At 54.4% G+C, this 13,225-nt stretch overlaps 4 protein-coding genes across 4 annotated transcripts; 1 reads left to right on the top strand and 3 right to left on the bottom strand.

Moving 5' to 3' along the window:
• Positions 1–480: 480 nt before the first annotated feature.
• On the top strand, positions 481–1,905 carry BJX67DRAFT_365246 (nicotinate-nucleotide diphosphorylase (carboxylating)). Its single transcript, XM_071030258.1, has 3 exons — positions 481–841; positions 941–996; positions 1,065–1,905. Exons 1-3 carry the CDS (start codon positions 686–688, stop codon positions 1,813–1,815), a joined length of 963 nt encoding a protein of 320 aa, XP_070881919.1. The 5' UTR covers positions 481–685; the 3' UTR covers positions 1,816–1,905.
• On the bottom strand, positions 1,883–7,525 carry BJX67DRAFT_365244 (putative anucleate primary sterigmata (ApsB)). Its single transcript, XM_071030257.1, has 3 exons — positions 7,069–7,525; positions 4,836–6,973; positions 1,883–4,779 (listed from the first exon to the last, which is right to left on the bottom strand). Exons 2-3 carry the CDS (start codon positions 6,933–6,935, stop codon positions 2,071–2,073), a joined length of 4,809 nt encoding a protein of 1,602 aa, XP_070881918.1. The 5' UTR covers positions 6,936–6,973; positions 7,069–7,525; the 3' UTR covers positions 1,883–2,070.
• BJX67DRAFT_276205 (Sec7 domain protein) lies at positions 7,509–12,279 on the bottom strand. Its single transcript, XM_071026564.1, has 2 exons — positions 9,571–12,279; positions 7,509–9,516 (listed from the first exon to the last, which is right to left on the bottom strand). Exons 1-2 carry the CDS (start codon positions 12,101–12,103, stop codon positions 7,628–7,630), a joined length of 4,422 nt encoding a protein of 1,473 aa, XP_070881917.1. The 5' UTR covers positions 12,104–12,279; the 3' UTR covers positions 7,509–7,627.
• BJX67DRAFT_276166 (uncharacterized protein) lies at positions 12,184–12,928 on the bottom strand. Its single transcript, XM_071026563.1, has 2 exons — positions 12,495–12,928; positions 12,184–12,422 (listed from the first exon to the last, which is right to left on the bottom strand). Exons 1-2 carry the CDS (start codon positions 12,774–12,776, stop codon positions 12,264–12,266), a joined length of 441 nt encoding a protein of 146 aa, XP_070881916.1. The 5' UTR covers positions 12,777–12,928; the 3' UTR covers positions 12,184–12,263.
• Between the last annotated feature and the right edge of the window lie 297 nt (positions 12,929–13,225).

Here is a 13,225-nt window from a genome sequence, read left to right as displayed (position 1 = left end):
CCAAGATACCCTGTCTCTTTGTCTGCTCATCCTCGTCTCCTCGCCCTCGCAAGAGCTGTCAGAGCTTCATTATTTGGCCTCCTTGTCCCTCGAAGTTTCGAGCAGAACGAGCTCCTTCCCCACGCAAAACGATGCTGCCTGCGAAAGCCACGCAAGACACCGAGGCAGTGTCAACACCAAGACCTCAAACACTGGACCCCGTTATTCAAGGGCGCATCTCATTTCCTATCCGCGAGGCTGTGTTTGTGCCCTGGTTACGGAGTGGCCCGTCGGGGACAGTCTTGGCCTTTGACAAATAATACTCTGGGCCTCCGTCATGATTGCCGCCTGTGGAAATCGTATTCGTATCGAGCTTGGCGAACACTTTATGCGGCGTTCGGCTTCGTGTTTGGTGATCTCAAGGCAGGCAGCTTCCTCCTGCCAGTGGCTTGGATAATCCCGGGATAATTATACTTCATAACGTTATCCTCCTCGTCAGGGCCGTTCGTAATACTCATTGAATCGTGGAAACCGTAATACCTCTTTCAAATACTCTCCCCATCATACACTCTGCATCGAACACGTGACACCCAAGCCGGAAGTACCCGAGCCAACCCCGCTCCAACGCGGGGAGTCACAATTCCCCTGCATCACTCACCACACCACCCCTCACTCCTATCCAGACAAGAAAGCGAAAGAAAAAGCCATGGCATCATCCCACGGCGACCTGCGTCACCTCCTCCCAGCCTCCTACAAACGGCACATCGCCGAATGGCTCGAGGAGGACTGTCCCAGCTTCGACTACGGCGGGTTCGTTGTGGGTGACTCCGACGGCGAGGCCAAGTTACTCGGGAAGAGCGAGGTACGTCGTCATCATTCTGTACTTTATACATATGTATATGTATAGATATATATGCGTTGGTAATTGAATGCTAAGAGAGTCCTCTTCATGGATATTTAGGGCATAATCGCCGGCGTCCCCTTCTTCGACGAGGTCTTTTCCCAACTCGGTTGCTCGTTCGTCTCCCGCCCTCCTTTCCGGAAAAAGGCGCAGAAGGATTTCATAAATCTAACAATCAAACCAGAGTCGAATGGCACCTAAAAGAAGGCCACCCCCTCCCCGCATCCCAAAAAACCCACGCCGCCACCGTCCGCGGCCCAATCCGCAAAATCCTCCTCGGCGAGCGCGTCGCCCTAAACATCCTCGCGCGATGCTCCGGGATCGCCACAAAGACGGCCACCCTGAACAGGGTGCTCCGCGCGCACGGGTGGCAGGGGACGCTAGCGGGGACGCGCAAGACGACGCCCGGGTTCCGGGTCGTCGAGAAATATGGGATTCTTGTGGGCGGGGCGGACCCGCATCGCCATGATTTGAGTGGGATGACGATGCTGAAGGATAATCATGTTTGGGCGTGTGCGAATAATGCTGCTTCTGCTTCTGCTTCGACTGCGTCGGGGGCGTTGAGCGAGGATGATATTGCGGCGGCGATTCCGAAGGCCGTGCAAGCCGCGAAAGCGGTGGGCGGGTTTTCGACGAAGGTTGAGGTTGAGGTGCGGAGCGTTGAGGAGGCGAATGCGGCGATTGAGGCCGGCGCGGACGTCGTGATGCTGGATAATTTTACGCCGGAGGGGGTGCGGGCTGCTGCGAAGGGGTTGAAGGAGGATTGGGCTGCTAAGGGGAGGGCGGGGACGTTCTTGATTGAGGTCAGCGGGGGGTTGAATGAGGGGAATGCGGCGCAGTATGCCTGTGAGGATGTTGATATCCTGTCGACGAGCTCGATTCATCAGGGGGTTGGCATTGTGGACTTCTCGTTGAAGGTCTCGTTGCGCGGGTAGAAGGAGACCCGGTCGGCTTGTAGCTACTGTATACTACATGTGAATATTATGAACGAAAATAATCGTATCCAGCCTCGTTATGAGTATGAAGCAGACGTTATGTACAAGCCGTTCCATCAGCATTAAGCGGTCGTAAGAATTAAACCCAGGGTATATAGGTAGGAAGGAAGAATAGAAGATGTCCAATGTCCAACACCACGGCCTCGCTAAAGATGCACAAGAACAGACGGGTAGAAGAAGAGTCATGAGAAGGAATTAAACTTCGATGTCAACGGTGATACCCTCCCCCTCGCTCGAGCTGTGATCGTCCCGATGGCTTCGATATCCCTCGTCACCAGTCGTCAGATCAGAGCCAGGTCCGTGTCCGCCGTCGTCGGTGGATGTCTCCGTCGAGATCCCCTTGCGAATTCGCTGCCGGTCCAGCTGTGCGCGGAGTCTCTTGTTCTCGGCGTCTCGTTCCTCGAGGCGTTGTCGGGCGCCGTTACGGTCAAGCAGGCGCGCTTCTCGTTCGGCTTTCAGGCGCTTTTCGAGCTCGTGCAGACGCTTGATCCAGACTTCCTGGTTTCCGAGATCGCCTGGCTTGTGTCGGGGGCGGTTCATGGCTCCGGTGGTCTCGACTGTTGTCGTTGCAGACGAGGTCTGCGACGGTTGAGGGATGCCTGAGCGAGCGATACTCTTGGACGACGATTCAACCGCCGTATGGGAGCGGACTAAAGGACCACGTTCCGCATCGCTGGCTGCTGCTCGAGGAGAACCTGTCATATCTGCTGTAACTCCACTGCGGGTGCGGGTGTGAGACTGGAGGAGATTGAGCTCCGCCTTCAAGAGTCGGTTCTCACCACGCAGCTTCGCCATCTCAGGTGAGAGCCCAGTCTGGTTTCGAGTTTGCAACTGAGCGCGCATGTTCATCGCGGATTCCTCCAGCCGGTCTAACTTCTTGATCCGTAAGCTGAAGGCGTGCTCGAGAGTCTGATATTGCTTCATTAGGTTCCTTTCCACGTCCTTAACGCGGCCCTTGAAACCTGATATCACGCTCTCGAGAGTCTTGACTGCGAGCAAGAGGTTTCGGCTGAAGCCTGGCCAAAACAAGATGTTGCCAATAACTTCCTGGCTGGGCAAGTTACCGTTGATCAAGCTGTTGGAGTGCGCCCAGTCCGGCCCACACATAGCAGACAGCCGCTTCCAGATGGTCAGGAGCATGGCATTGCGCTCATTGAGCTGCTCTCGGAACTGTTGCTCAAGGCCGGTGAATCGCTTGCGGTCCTGGTTCCGAGCGCTTTCCAGTTCGGAAATGCGAGAATTGTTCTGCGAAATAGTCCGTGAGGCTTGGTGATGAGACCTGAGCGCTTGTTCGAACGACTGCTTGTCAGCGCGACGGGCCTGACGCTCCCGGTCTAGGAGCTCAGACAACTTCCGAGACTCCAATCCATGACTTTCGAGGAGGGCATCGCGGTTCCGTAGAAGCGACTCCTTCTCATCCAATGTAGATCGCGTGCTCTCCAGCTCTAGAGCGGTAGACTCCAGCTCCTTCTGCAGCTTCATGATGTTAGAGATCATGCTGGACCGGCTGCCTGTCAAATCGCCCAGGGTTTCTCGCAGATTGTTCTCTAAATCAGTCAACCGTTCTTTCCAGGTGGCTGTTTCAATCTCCTGCGCCGAGAGGCTCTTTTTCAGCTTGCGAACGTCCTCCTTGGCCGCAGATGCCTCGCGGTTGAGCTCGTTCATAATACGCTGCACCTCCTGCTTCTCCTTGCTTCCGACAACCTCACGTTGGTGCCTCTCTTCGGCCAGACGCTCCTCCAGCTCCCTGGCCTTCTCCTTCTCGCTGTGGAGGTTCACCTGGTATGTCTTGAGCTCTGACTCCAGGTCACCGATCTTGATCTTGTCGCCGTCTTGCTCCTCGCGGAGGAATGCGATTTCGTTATGGCTAGATTCGATCTGGACTGTGAGCCGTTGCACCTTGGCATTTGCCTCGTAGAGGTTCTTCTCCATCGACTCCATGTCTCTGTTGCATTCTTCAAGCTCTTGCTGCACAGCCTTATACCGTTGTAGATTATTCTGCGCATCTTCCTCGAGCCGGATAATGCCTTCACCGGCCGAACGCATCTCTGCCTGTAGTGTCCTTAAGTCCTCGTCCCGAGTTCGTAGCTCTTCCGTTAGACGCTGGCAATCCTCGATCTTTTGGTCTAGCTCGTCCCCGATGGCATCTAACTCTTCCTGTGCTTCGGCTCTAAGATCCTGGAAGGCTGCGTCCCGTTCGTCAGCCATCTGCAGCGCTTGGTCACGTTCCTGTTGGAGGCCGTGAATTTGTTCTTCAGCTTCGTCTACATCAGCCTGGTACGCCTTGTCCAACTCTTCTAGGTCTTTTTGGTACTCGTCCAGCTGTTGCCTTATAGCTTGATTCTCCAGCTTCAGCGTAGAGACCTGGTCGCGTAATTGTCCGTTCCGAACCTCTAAGTCCTCCCGCTCTGCATCGTCAATCGGAGACTGTCCAGTCCGGTCGCTGGTGCGCGAAGGAGACCGTCCATGTGCTCTGGAGGCGGATCGATCCAGAATACTATCCCCAGCAATGGATCTCTCGCGGCGTTGACCGAGTTTAAGCTCTTCGATTTCCTGGTACAGTCGCTCCTTTTCTCTATTTCGCGACGTTAGCATCGAAGTCTGCGCGCTGACTTCTCTCCGCAACTCCGCATTCTCTTGCTTCAGTAACTCTACCTCCATCACCAGCGTTGAACTTGAAGAGCTTGCGGCGGTATTGCGATGCAAGTCCCTGTCGGAAACGGCGGAATATGACACCATAGAACCCCCATGATCACGCTGCCCTGGCCTCAAAGGCGCTACAGGAGCTACGGCGAAACTCATCTCATTCTTGACGCGCATAAGTTCCTCCCGCAGTCTCTTGTTCTCATCGTCGGCTTGTTCCCGGGCAGCAGTTTCGGCTTCAAGCATGTCTTTCCACATATCCTATTTATCTCATGAGTATGATGCTCCCGGATAGTGCGTCCGATTACTTGACTTACCCTCTCCTCCCTTGCTCCGGCATCTGACCCAATAGGTCTGCCGTCACTGAGGGACTTCACCATCTCAGCTAGCCTTCGTTTCTCGCCCTCCTTGGCTATACTCTCTGATCTCATCCGCTCGATCTCAAGCTCGTACGTCTCAACTCTCTCCCGGAGATAAAGCAACTCCTCGTCGCGGGCGGAGCCCCTGTCATCTTCGTCGGAGCCATCGGGATCATGATTAAGCATCGATTCTTTATCAGACTGTTGGTCCTTCACCTGCTTCTCCAAATCACGAATCTTGCGCTTTAATCCCTGATTTTCTTTCTGCAACTTTAGTTTGTCCGATTTCAGCTCGACGTTCTCCGAGATCAGCTCCTTTATCCCTTCTTCCGAACGGCGGTTCAGTGCTTCGTTGAGAAAGTGTATCCGCATCTTCAGATCAAAGTTTTCTTTAGAAAGACGGTCAATCGTACTACTTTGTTCCTTCAGTGTCAATGATCGACCGCTCCTGGCGAGTCCTGGAGTCATCCCGGCTCGTCGATCGCCAAAATCTTCGCGAAATTGCTTGACAAACGCACTCGGAATCTGCACATCTTTGACTCGCTCCGCGATAACCGTATCGGTGGGGAAATCGCGAGGTCTGGCTTTGGGTGTCATCGGTCCTGAAGCGTCCTCTTCCGGCTCTTGTCGCTGTGGCTGTTGTTGTTGTTGCTGTTGCGATGAACCGGGGCGTGATTGAGTGACTTCTTCCTCATCCAACGTCTGAAGGCCACTATCCGTAGTACCACTCATTGTTCGCCTTTCCACGACGTTCTCGTCACTGTAACCCGAGATTCCAGACGCCATGCTCCCTAAGCTAACTGACCTAGCCAGATCATTGCGTCGAGACCCCGAATTTAGGTTCACATTACCCGGAGCCGCGCCTCCGGATTGTAGAGCGTAGTCGGCGCCCACTGTAGCATCACTATTAGTCATTTCAGTCGCACCACTCGTCGTCGAAGAGTAGGAGAGGCGTTGTGCCGATTGGCGGCTCGTAAGATATTTGGGACGTTTACTCCTCCGACTGCTTGTATGAGAAGTGGAATCTGCGTTACTAGCACCGTTTTCACCGCTGAACAGCCGGGGGTGCGAAATGGATGAGCCGACGAAGCCTTGGCTACCCGATTGTAAAGAATGATCAGTGCCCTCTACCGACTGATCGACAGAGTATTCCTGGGAAAACTGACTGCCTTCATCCGCACTCTCGGGCAACACCGATTGGTTCTGGCTGGTTTCGTCAGCGGTGTCAACCATTAGAGATTGACTTCGACTGCCTATCCGAGCGGCTGCTGCCGCGGCGGGTGACGACGGCAGTGTATCCAACATCGTGGTGTTATCCTCATCGTAACGATCGGCTGAGGCTGTCGAAGCTGCAGGGGTCGCGTCAAGGTCAAGCGTGCTATCTGCTGCAGGTTGGAGAGCCAGGCTGTGTGGATCTGGAGCGCTGTCCTGTGTTGGTACGAGACCGTCGTGACGTGACTCGTCTGGCGCCGCCCAGGTTGGCTCTGTGAAATCCAGCGCATGGTCACGCTCATGCTCGGATTCATCTTCCCTGGTCATGCCTAGCACATAAGTATCGTCTGCACCCGTCGCATGATTCGCGGCAGCGACTTCGATCGTAGAAGGTTCCGGTAGAAAACTAGACTCCATATCCATCAGTTTCCTCCGCATCTCGCTCTCCTCTAGGATAGTCTGGTTCTCCGCGCGCTCACGGTCGCGGTCGCGATCGCTATTCTCATCGAGACTGCTCCCATCATGATCGGGTAACGGAGGTAAGAGGTCAAGGCTGAGATCTGTATTGTCGCGATCTTGCTGTTCGGGGGCGGTCGTTACTGTCTCGTTATTCATGCTGGTTGTTGTGTTTGGGGTTTGCGCCCGCTGCGTATCCCCTTCTGCCGTGTAATCCAATGGATCGCAGAATTCGTCGTCCAGGGGCGTCAGGCGTGCATCTGAGCCGAAGGTTCCGGAAAAGGAGAAGAATGAAGTCCGCCGCTCTCGATGGTGGTTATTGTCGACGTCGGCCGTGTTATCGTCGACCGCGTTGCGAGACAGTTGGGCCCCGGCGGGATCGGTCGACATGGTGACGGAGAAAGCGTTGGACGGATTTGCCTTCTAGTCTTGAAACAGTTAGCCCGGTTGGCTCTGAGCTCCACATCGTGAAAGGAATGGTGAATGGTGAAAATGCCGAGTGGGAGAGACAGGCTGGGCTTACCCACAGCAGCAAGCGTCCAGTGCTATTGGAGGTCAGGAAATGGCTTGTCTACGCCCGACAACAGCTTTGTTGATGCTGAAGGATGGCCAGAGAAACGAGCGTGAGACCACAGCCTTGGAGAGCGACGGACTCGAAGAAGAAAAGACGAGGAGAGGGCGGGAGGGAGATGGTTGATGTTTGTTGTTGTTGTTTCTGCGGTTCAGGCACAGAAGGCCCTGCCCGCCCACAGAATCTGCTCCGCGGCTGCTCTCGAGTCGAGCTGGTCGATCGACTGGTTCCACGAATATCAGGAATTATTAATGGGAGCGTTCATGTAATTTAACTAGCTTGTCTACTAGATCACAATCAAGCAGTCGTGCCTCTTATCAACATGGTATCGTCATAGCCTCTAAATACAGGCACAAAGGAACACGAGAAATCAGCTTGAAAAAAAAAAAAAACGCCCAGAGGAAACAGGTCTTGAAGGGTATATAATACAATGCAAAAGTCGTGTCGAAGGAGCACCTCTCCGCAAGAGGGGGAAAGAAGACAACAGGACAAGGAGTGAACCACGGGCAAATCACGACTCAGAGGCCTTGTTGTCCTCCTCCCGGGCTTCGTAGATTTTGTTCTTCGCATCAATTGCGCTTTGGAGGGAATCAATGTAGGTGCGGAATTTCACAATCTCCCGCAGCAGATATGACGACTTCCGCTCCCAGTTCGCCATCGCCTTTGTGCCGTTCGGATGCCGTGGAGAGAACGCGAGGACCATGGCGGCCCTGAGTTCGTTATGCCGCTGCAGTTCCGCCTCGACATTCTTCACATAGTTCTGCAAGCCCTTCAGTTGATCAGCCTCCCCGAGACTGGTAGCTATCATGCTTTGCTGTGGCGGGTTCCAATCGCTAATGTTTACCCGATCCGCGGGTAGCTTGGGCCGGACAACCTGCTGATCGATGGAGCTCCTAATCGAGCTCTGTATGCTGGGCCTTGCCCCAGACGAGGATGGCGGCGACCGATTTGCGTCAGGATTGATCAAGGCGCTGTTGATAATCGCGTCGCTCCATCCATACTCAATGTTGCTGATACCACCGATGAGAGGCTCTTTAGATAACCTCGCACTCCAGTAATTAGCACTGGAAACGAATTCCCGGACAATTTCCGGGGTGCCCGCTTGGAATAGGTGCACTGCACCGGTAGGCAAACTCAAAGCCCAGACATGGGGCCGAGATTTTGAGTAACCAGGAGGAGGAAGGGCGCTGGCAATAGACTGGCGTAACAGAAATTTCCAGGTCTCTTCGGCGTTCTCAGTCCAGTTGCCTCCGCCCACTACAACGCCTCCCGCGTGTCGTGGCTTGGCTTTCTGTCGGACTGACTTCGACGCGTTGAAGGAGAAAAGACGCATCCAACCTTGTTGAATGACTGCGAAGCATTCATTCCAGTTGCGGTCTTTCGCTCGCTTGTCAATAGAATCCAAATGGTGTTTGTGTTTGAGGCTTCCCTCCTTGGCCCAGGGGGCTCCAGCGAGTGCCAGGGTCTCATCCTCAAGAAGCTGGCCAGTCCGTTCCGGATCCTCGGTGCTCGCAATGGACTGCGCAGAATCTTCACGGATAATGGCCTGGCTCAGCGCATTTGCAAAGCCAATTGACTGCTGATAGTCAGCCTGTGGGTATCCAGATCCGAAGGAGTCGACAGATGCCGACGTCAATTTCCCTAAAGAGTACTTGCTCCACGTGCTCGAACCAGACGGACTCCACAGGGACGACTGGTCATCCAGGCTTGTTCGGCTAGAGCCTAGCGTAGAGGGAGGGTACAACCGAGCTCGAGAACGGGGCTTTGAAGACCATCGTGCAGCCCCATAACGAGAGTCGGCCGAACGGCCCCGAGGGAAAATGTCGGAGCCACTTTTGCTGACAGTACTGGGGCTCCTGCGAAGGCCGTGCGGTGCGGGGCCTAGCATTGCGCTGGATGCTGTCCGAGGCACTTCTGCATCCGATTGGGCCCCATGTAGTGGGAGCCTTTGTTTCTGAATCGAGGTGTAAAAGTCTCGAAGAACAGTCTCGACTTGCTGCTCCCATGCTTTCATCGTGCCGTGGAAGGGGGTATTGACCAGTGGGCCAACCTCATTAACAGCGTCGCTTGCCATTTTGGAAGACAAATCCGTCCGAGAGAGTCGATTTACCAGTTTTCCTGGTGTATTCACAGGCTTGTCTGGCTTATCCGTATTGGCGTTATTGGACTCGGATTCGTCAGCTGGGAACGTTGCGGACCGCGAAGACTGGAGACCCAAGTCTATATTTGATCCCTTTACTTTGTTCCCAGCCTCTTCGGGGGCTGCATCAATAGCCACTCGCTGTATTGTAGGTATTGTATTGCGGACAAACTGGGCTTTCGTCATCTTTTGTTCGATATCCGCAAGGTGCAAGTCGGTATTTAGTAGCAAAAGAGAATAGCAAATGGTGTGAACGACATCTAGTGTACGTCAGCTATCAAGCCTTAGAAATAAAGAGAAGGGAGTCAACTCACCCGCCGCCTTGAAGCCGTGGCGAGGATTGCATTGGCACCACCTTGTAGAGAAAGCGTCCAAGACACGGTCGACTTGCTGAGTCTCTCCTTTCAACACCAGCCGCATACACAGACTACGAAGGGCTGCGAGGATATTCATGTTAGACCAGTCAAACAGCTCCATGTAGGCCGCCCGTATTTTAACACGGTCAGGAGCACCAAGCCAGGCCGCGGCGAGCTCGTTTCCTACAAACTCATCCTGCCCATCATATAGCTTCTGTGCCTGCTCTTTGTCTTCGTCGCTGGGTGATTCGTTCAACGCCTCCCCAGAAGGTTCGTTATTGCTTCCAGCCGCATTCCATCCTTGTGGAATAATAGGTGTATTCGCGGCGGTATGGTAGTTGGAAGCTTCCGACACCGAGGCTCGAGGAGATCCCTTGCCAATAATAGGAGTAGACAGCTTACTAGGCGCATCCGAATCGTCGTTCCAGATAGTCGCATCGTATATTTCCCTCTCTCCGAATTCTGTTGTTGGTAACAAAGTTGACTTCTCTTCAGGATTCTCGATGGGGAGAACCGCGGACTTCTGGGAGGACCGTTCCGCGACAGGAGAGAGGGAGGTGGCGCGCATATTCCCCATAGCCAATAGCGTATTCCGCGATAAATCAGCATCCTGTTGTGCCCCATCGGTCTTTGAGTCGCTTTCCTCCGCCTGCACGCCATCCCTGGTCTCAGTGCGTTCCTGTCGCTGAGTTGCAAGCGGGGTAGTATCCAGACCGTTCGACTTTACAACCGACTCTTCATCGCCGCTGCTGGTCCCTAAGAACGAGGTATCGAGTGCGTGGGTGGAGCTTGCAGGATATAGACTATACTTGGCCTTCGGCCCAGTCAGGAAGTTCGATGAGTTGCCTTTGGCCTTCCGTGAGAGGTCCTCTGGTTTCTTATTATCCGGATCATTCGCCGCAGTGCTCCAGTCCGAGGATTCCGTCGAATAGTCCACGGCCGGAGTGCTAGTATTAGGACTAGCATCTGCCAGGTAAGGATCCATGACCTTCCTCAAACTGCTCACTGGGCTAGGTTCTGGCTTCATCACACTCACCGCCTTGAGGTTTGGGGGGAGAGCGATCGGGGGCGGGATATTCTCCACCACCGACTTCTTCCGCCTCCGGAAGAAGGACGACTTCTTGTTCACCACTTGGGCGCCCTCGCGAGTTGGATGAGTGCTGCTAGAGCTCGTCTTTGGGGGGTGTATCCGTCCCTGCACAGTAGGACTCGCTCCATTCGTATCCTTCGTCTCAGGTTGTTTTGGCTTTGACGCATTGGATGGACTACTCTCAGCTGGCATGGCAGTCGGGCTTCGCGACGATCCAAAAACACGGCGAAAGAATCCTGGACGTTCCTTTACCGGGGTCGGCTCGGGAGGAGGAAGGGGGAATGCGGGCTTGTTGAATGAAATTGTTGGGCTCGGCGCGGGCGGGTCAAGAGACGCTGAAATATTGGGCGGAGCGTCGAGGTCAGAGTCGGACAGAAGGGCAAAATCAAGCTCTCGAGGCCGCATGGCCGCGGTGCCGAGATTATCAGGCCGAGACTTTCGGGTTTGAGTGGTTCTCGAGGACTTGACACTGCTCCTTCTCGATGCCACTGGCGTCCGCGAAGACTGGGCCCTAAGGGCGAAATCACCATGGGATGCCGTTTGGTATTTCCTGGGCCCGGCGGGAACGCTGGGAGTGGGTGCCGCATCTAACCCGTCGTATGCCAGTGGATCATAGTCCGAAGTCGAACCAGGAAACGTCGTAAACGGCTTCCTTGTCCCAAGATCAAAGCTCGCCGACCGTCTCTCACTGGTCGGCTCAGCCTGACGTCGCGAAAGAGGAGGCCCAAAATCCAAGTTCGAACTCGTACTTCCCTTGCTACTCTTCCTTCCAGCGCGCGTTCCAGGAGCTGTAGCACTCGTGCGATAGTCAAATGTCTGGCCACGAGAGCCGGTGCCATCCCGACTCCGAGCACTCTCATATCTCCTCAGTCCCGAATGATGGTTTGAGCTGCTATTACTCCGACGTTCTCTAGCATGCTGCGCCGTATAACGACTAGCGCCGTCGTCATATCCATATTCCACGTCCGACGAAACGGAGGATGAAAGGGTATGACCCCGGTACTTACGCTGCCTGATGGATTCTTGCGAGGCTTGAGTGTACCGGTCGGATTCGAAGGCGGAATTGAACAGGTGGTAATCATCCAGCACTGAGGGGCCTGACGAGAACTGGTCTAAAGACAGGAGCATGTTGTCGACAACCGAAGTGCGAGCTGCATGCTTGGGAGACAATGACAAGTCATGCGGGTCACGCTCATCCCCAGAATCGTAACTGTCGTTTGCATTGTCTGCCGGGGTATAGTCGTAGAGGAACGTTTCGCGAACGGAGGGTCGTGGGTGGCGTCCTCGCTTGATTTTGTAGCTAGAAGGTCCTGGGGGTGTCCGAGGAGGGGAATTGTGGGTGTCAAAGCCGGTATACTGGGACGTCGACCTGAGACTTCCGGATCGCATTGGTCGACTCATGGTTATGTTCGGAAATGCCGCAACATCGATCAAGGGTAAACGAACGGAATACCTCAGGAGGTTGTCGCCAGGACTTGTAGAATCGTAGTGTTTGGGGATAGTGCTCAATTATAATCCAATTTCAAGAACAGGGGTCGTCTTCAAAGGCGCAGTTTCTGTATCACCTGGGCATGGCGTGAGGAGGTAAGAGGGGAGGCCCACGATGCAATGCGCTGCAATGCGTAAGGGGCAAATGCTCGAGGGCTGCACCGGCAGAGGGAACGTGGGCGACTTTTGAATCAACTGAGGGGAATTTCAGCTTTATGGATGATACTGTACTCTTCGCCCCAGTTAGCAGCCGCACCAACAAAGGTCATGGCCGGAGAAAAGGTTCAGAGGCCGGAAGACAAACCAGGGAAGGGCGCGGTTCAGCTGGCCAGGAACCAAGGGACGGGGTCCTCAACCACGGAAGAGAAATTGTGGTTCCGCCAGGAACAAGTGTCAGAAAAAGAATGAGATAGATTTGGAAAACAGAGAAAAGGAGCGACCGTAGGCAGGGTGGTCGTGATGAAGGTGGAGAGATAGGAGGATGATGGGGGAGGAGGATTTTTGGACGAATTTGGGAGTCAAGGAACAAAGAGAGGACCACCACCAAGTCCAAAAAAATCCAGATCCAGATTGACCTGGCTTGCATGAGAATTAATATCAATCTTTGAAAGAAGTGGCTGATTCTTGGATGGAATCCAATGCAAAAGACGATAGTTCCTGCTAGCGTGGCGGCCAGCTGGCACCACTAGACCCTCCACGGCATAGAGGCTCGAAAGTCAGGGGCAAAGTCGACGCTGGGCGGATTCGGGGGACATTCAAAGAATGCATCGTCTGGCGCTCAGTGTTCGAGAATCTGCACGGCGACAGTTGGAGAATCCCAGCCTGTTTCATCTGGGAGGACGAACTTGTCAGATCCTCCAAGTGGCGAGCAGACCGACGACGTTGGCTGCGGAGGATTGCCGTGTGGAGGATCCCACAATGGAGCGACGGTTGGAGTCTGGCCATCCTTGGATGCCACTTGGATGCTACGAATCTCATTCTCCTTCCCCTCCAAGGCCCGCAGAACTATCGACGTGTCGAAACTCTATCCAGGCT

The sequence above is a fragment of the Aspergillus lucknowensis genome, assembly GCF_044049455.1.
Source record: "Aspergillus lucknowensis strain CBS 449.75 chromosome Unknown BJX67scaffold_59, whole genome shotgun sequence".
In the NCBI taxonomy this organism is placed as follows: domain Eukaryota; kingdom Fungi; phylum Ascomycota; class Eurotiomycetes; order Eurotiales; family Aspergillaceae; genus Aspergillus; species Aspergillus lucknowensis.
The sequence above is the reverse complement of the archived record's forward strand: the minus strand, read 5'-3'. Positions and strand labels throughout refer to the sequence as shown.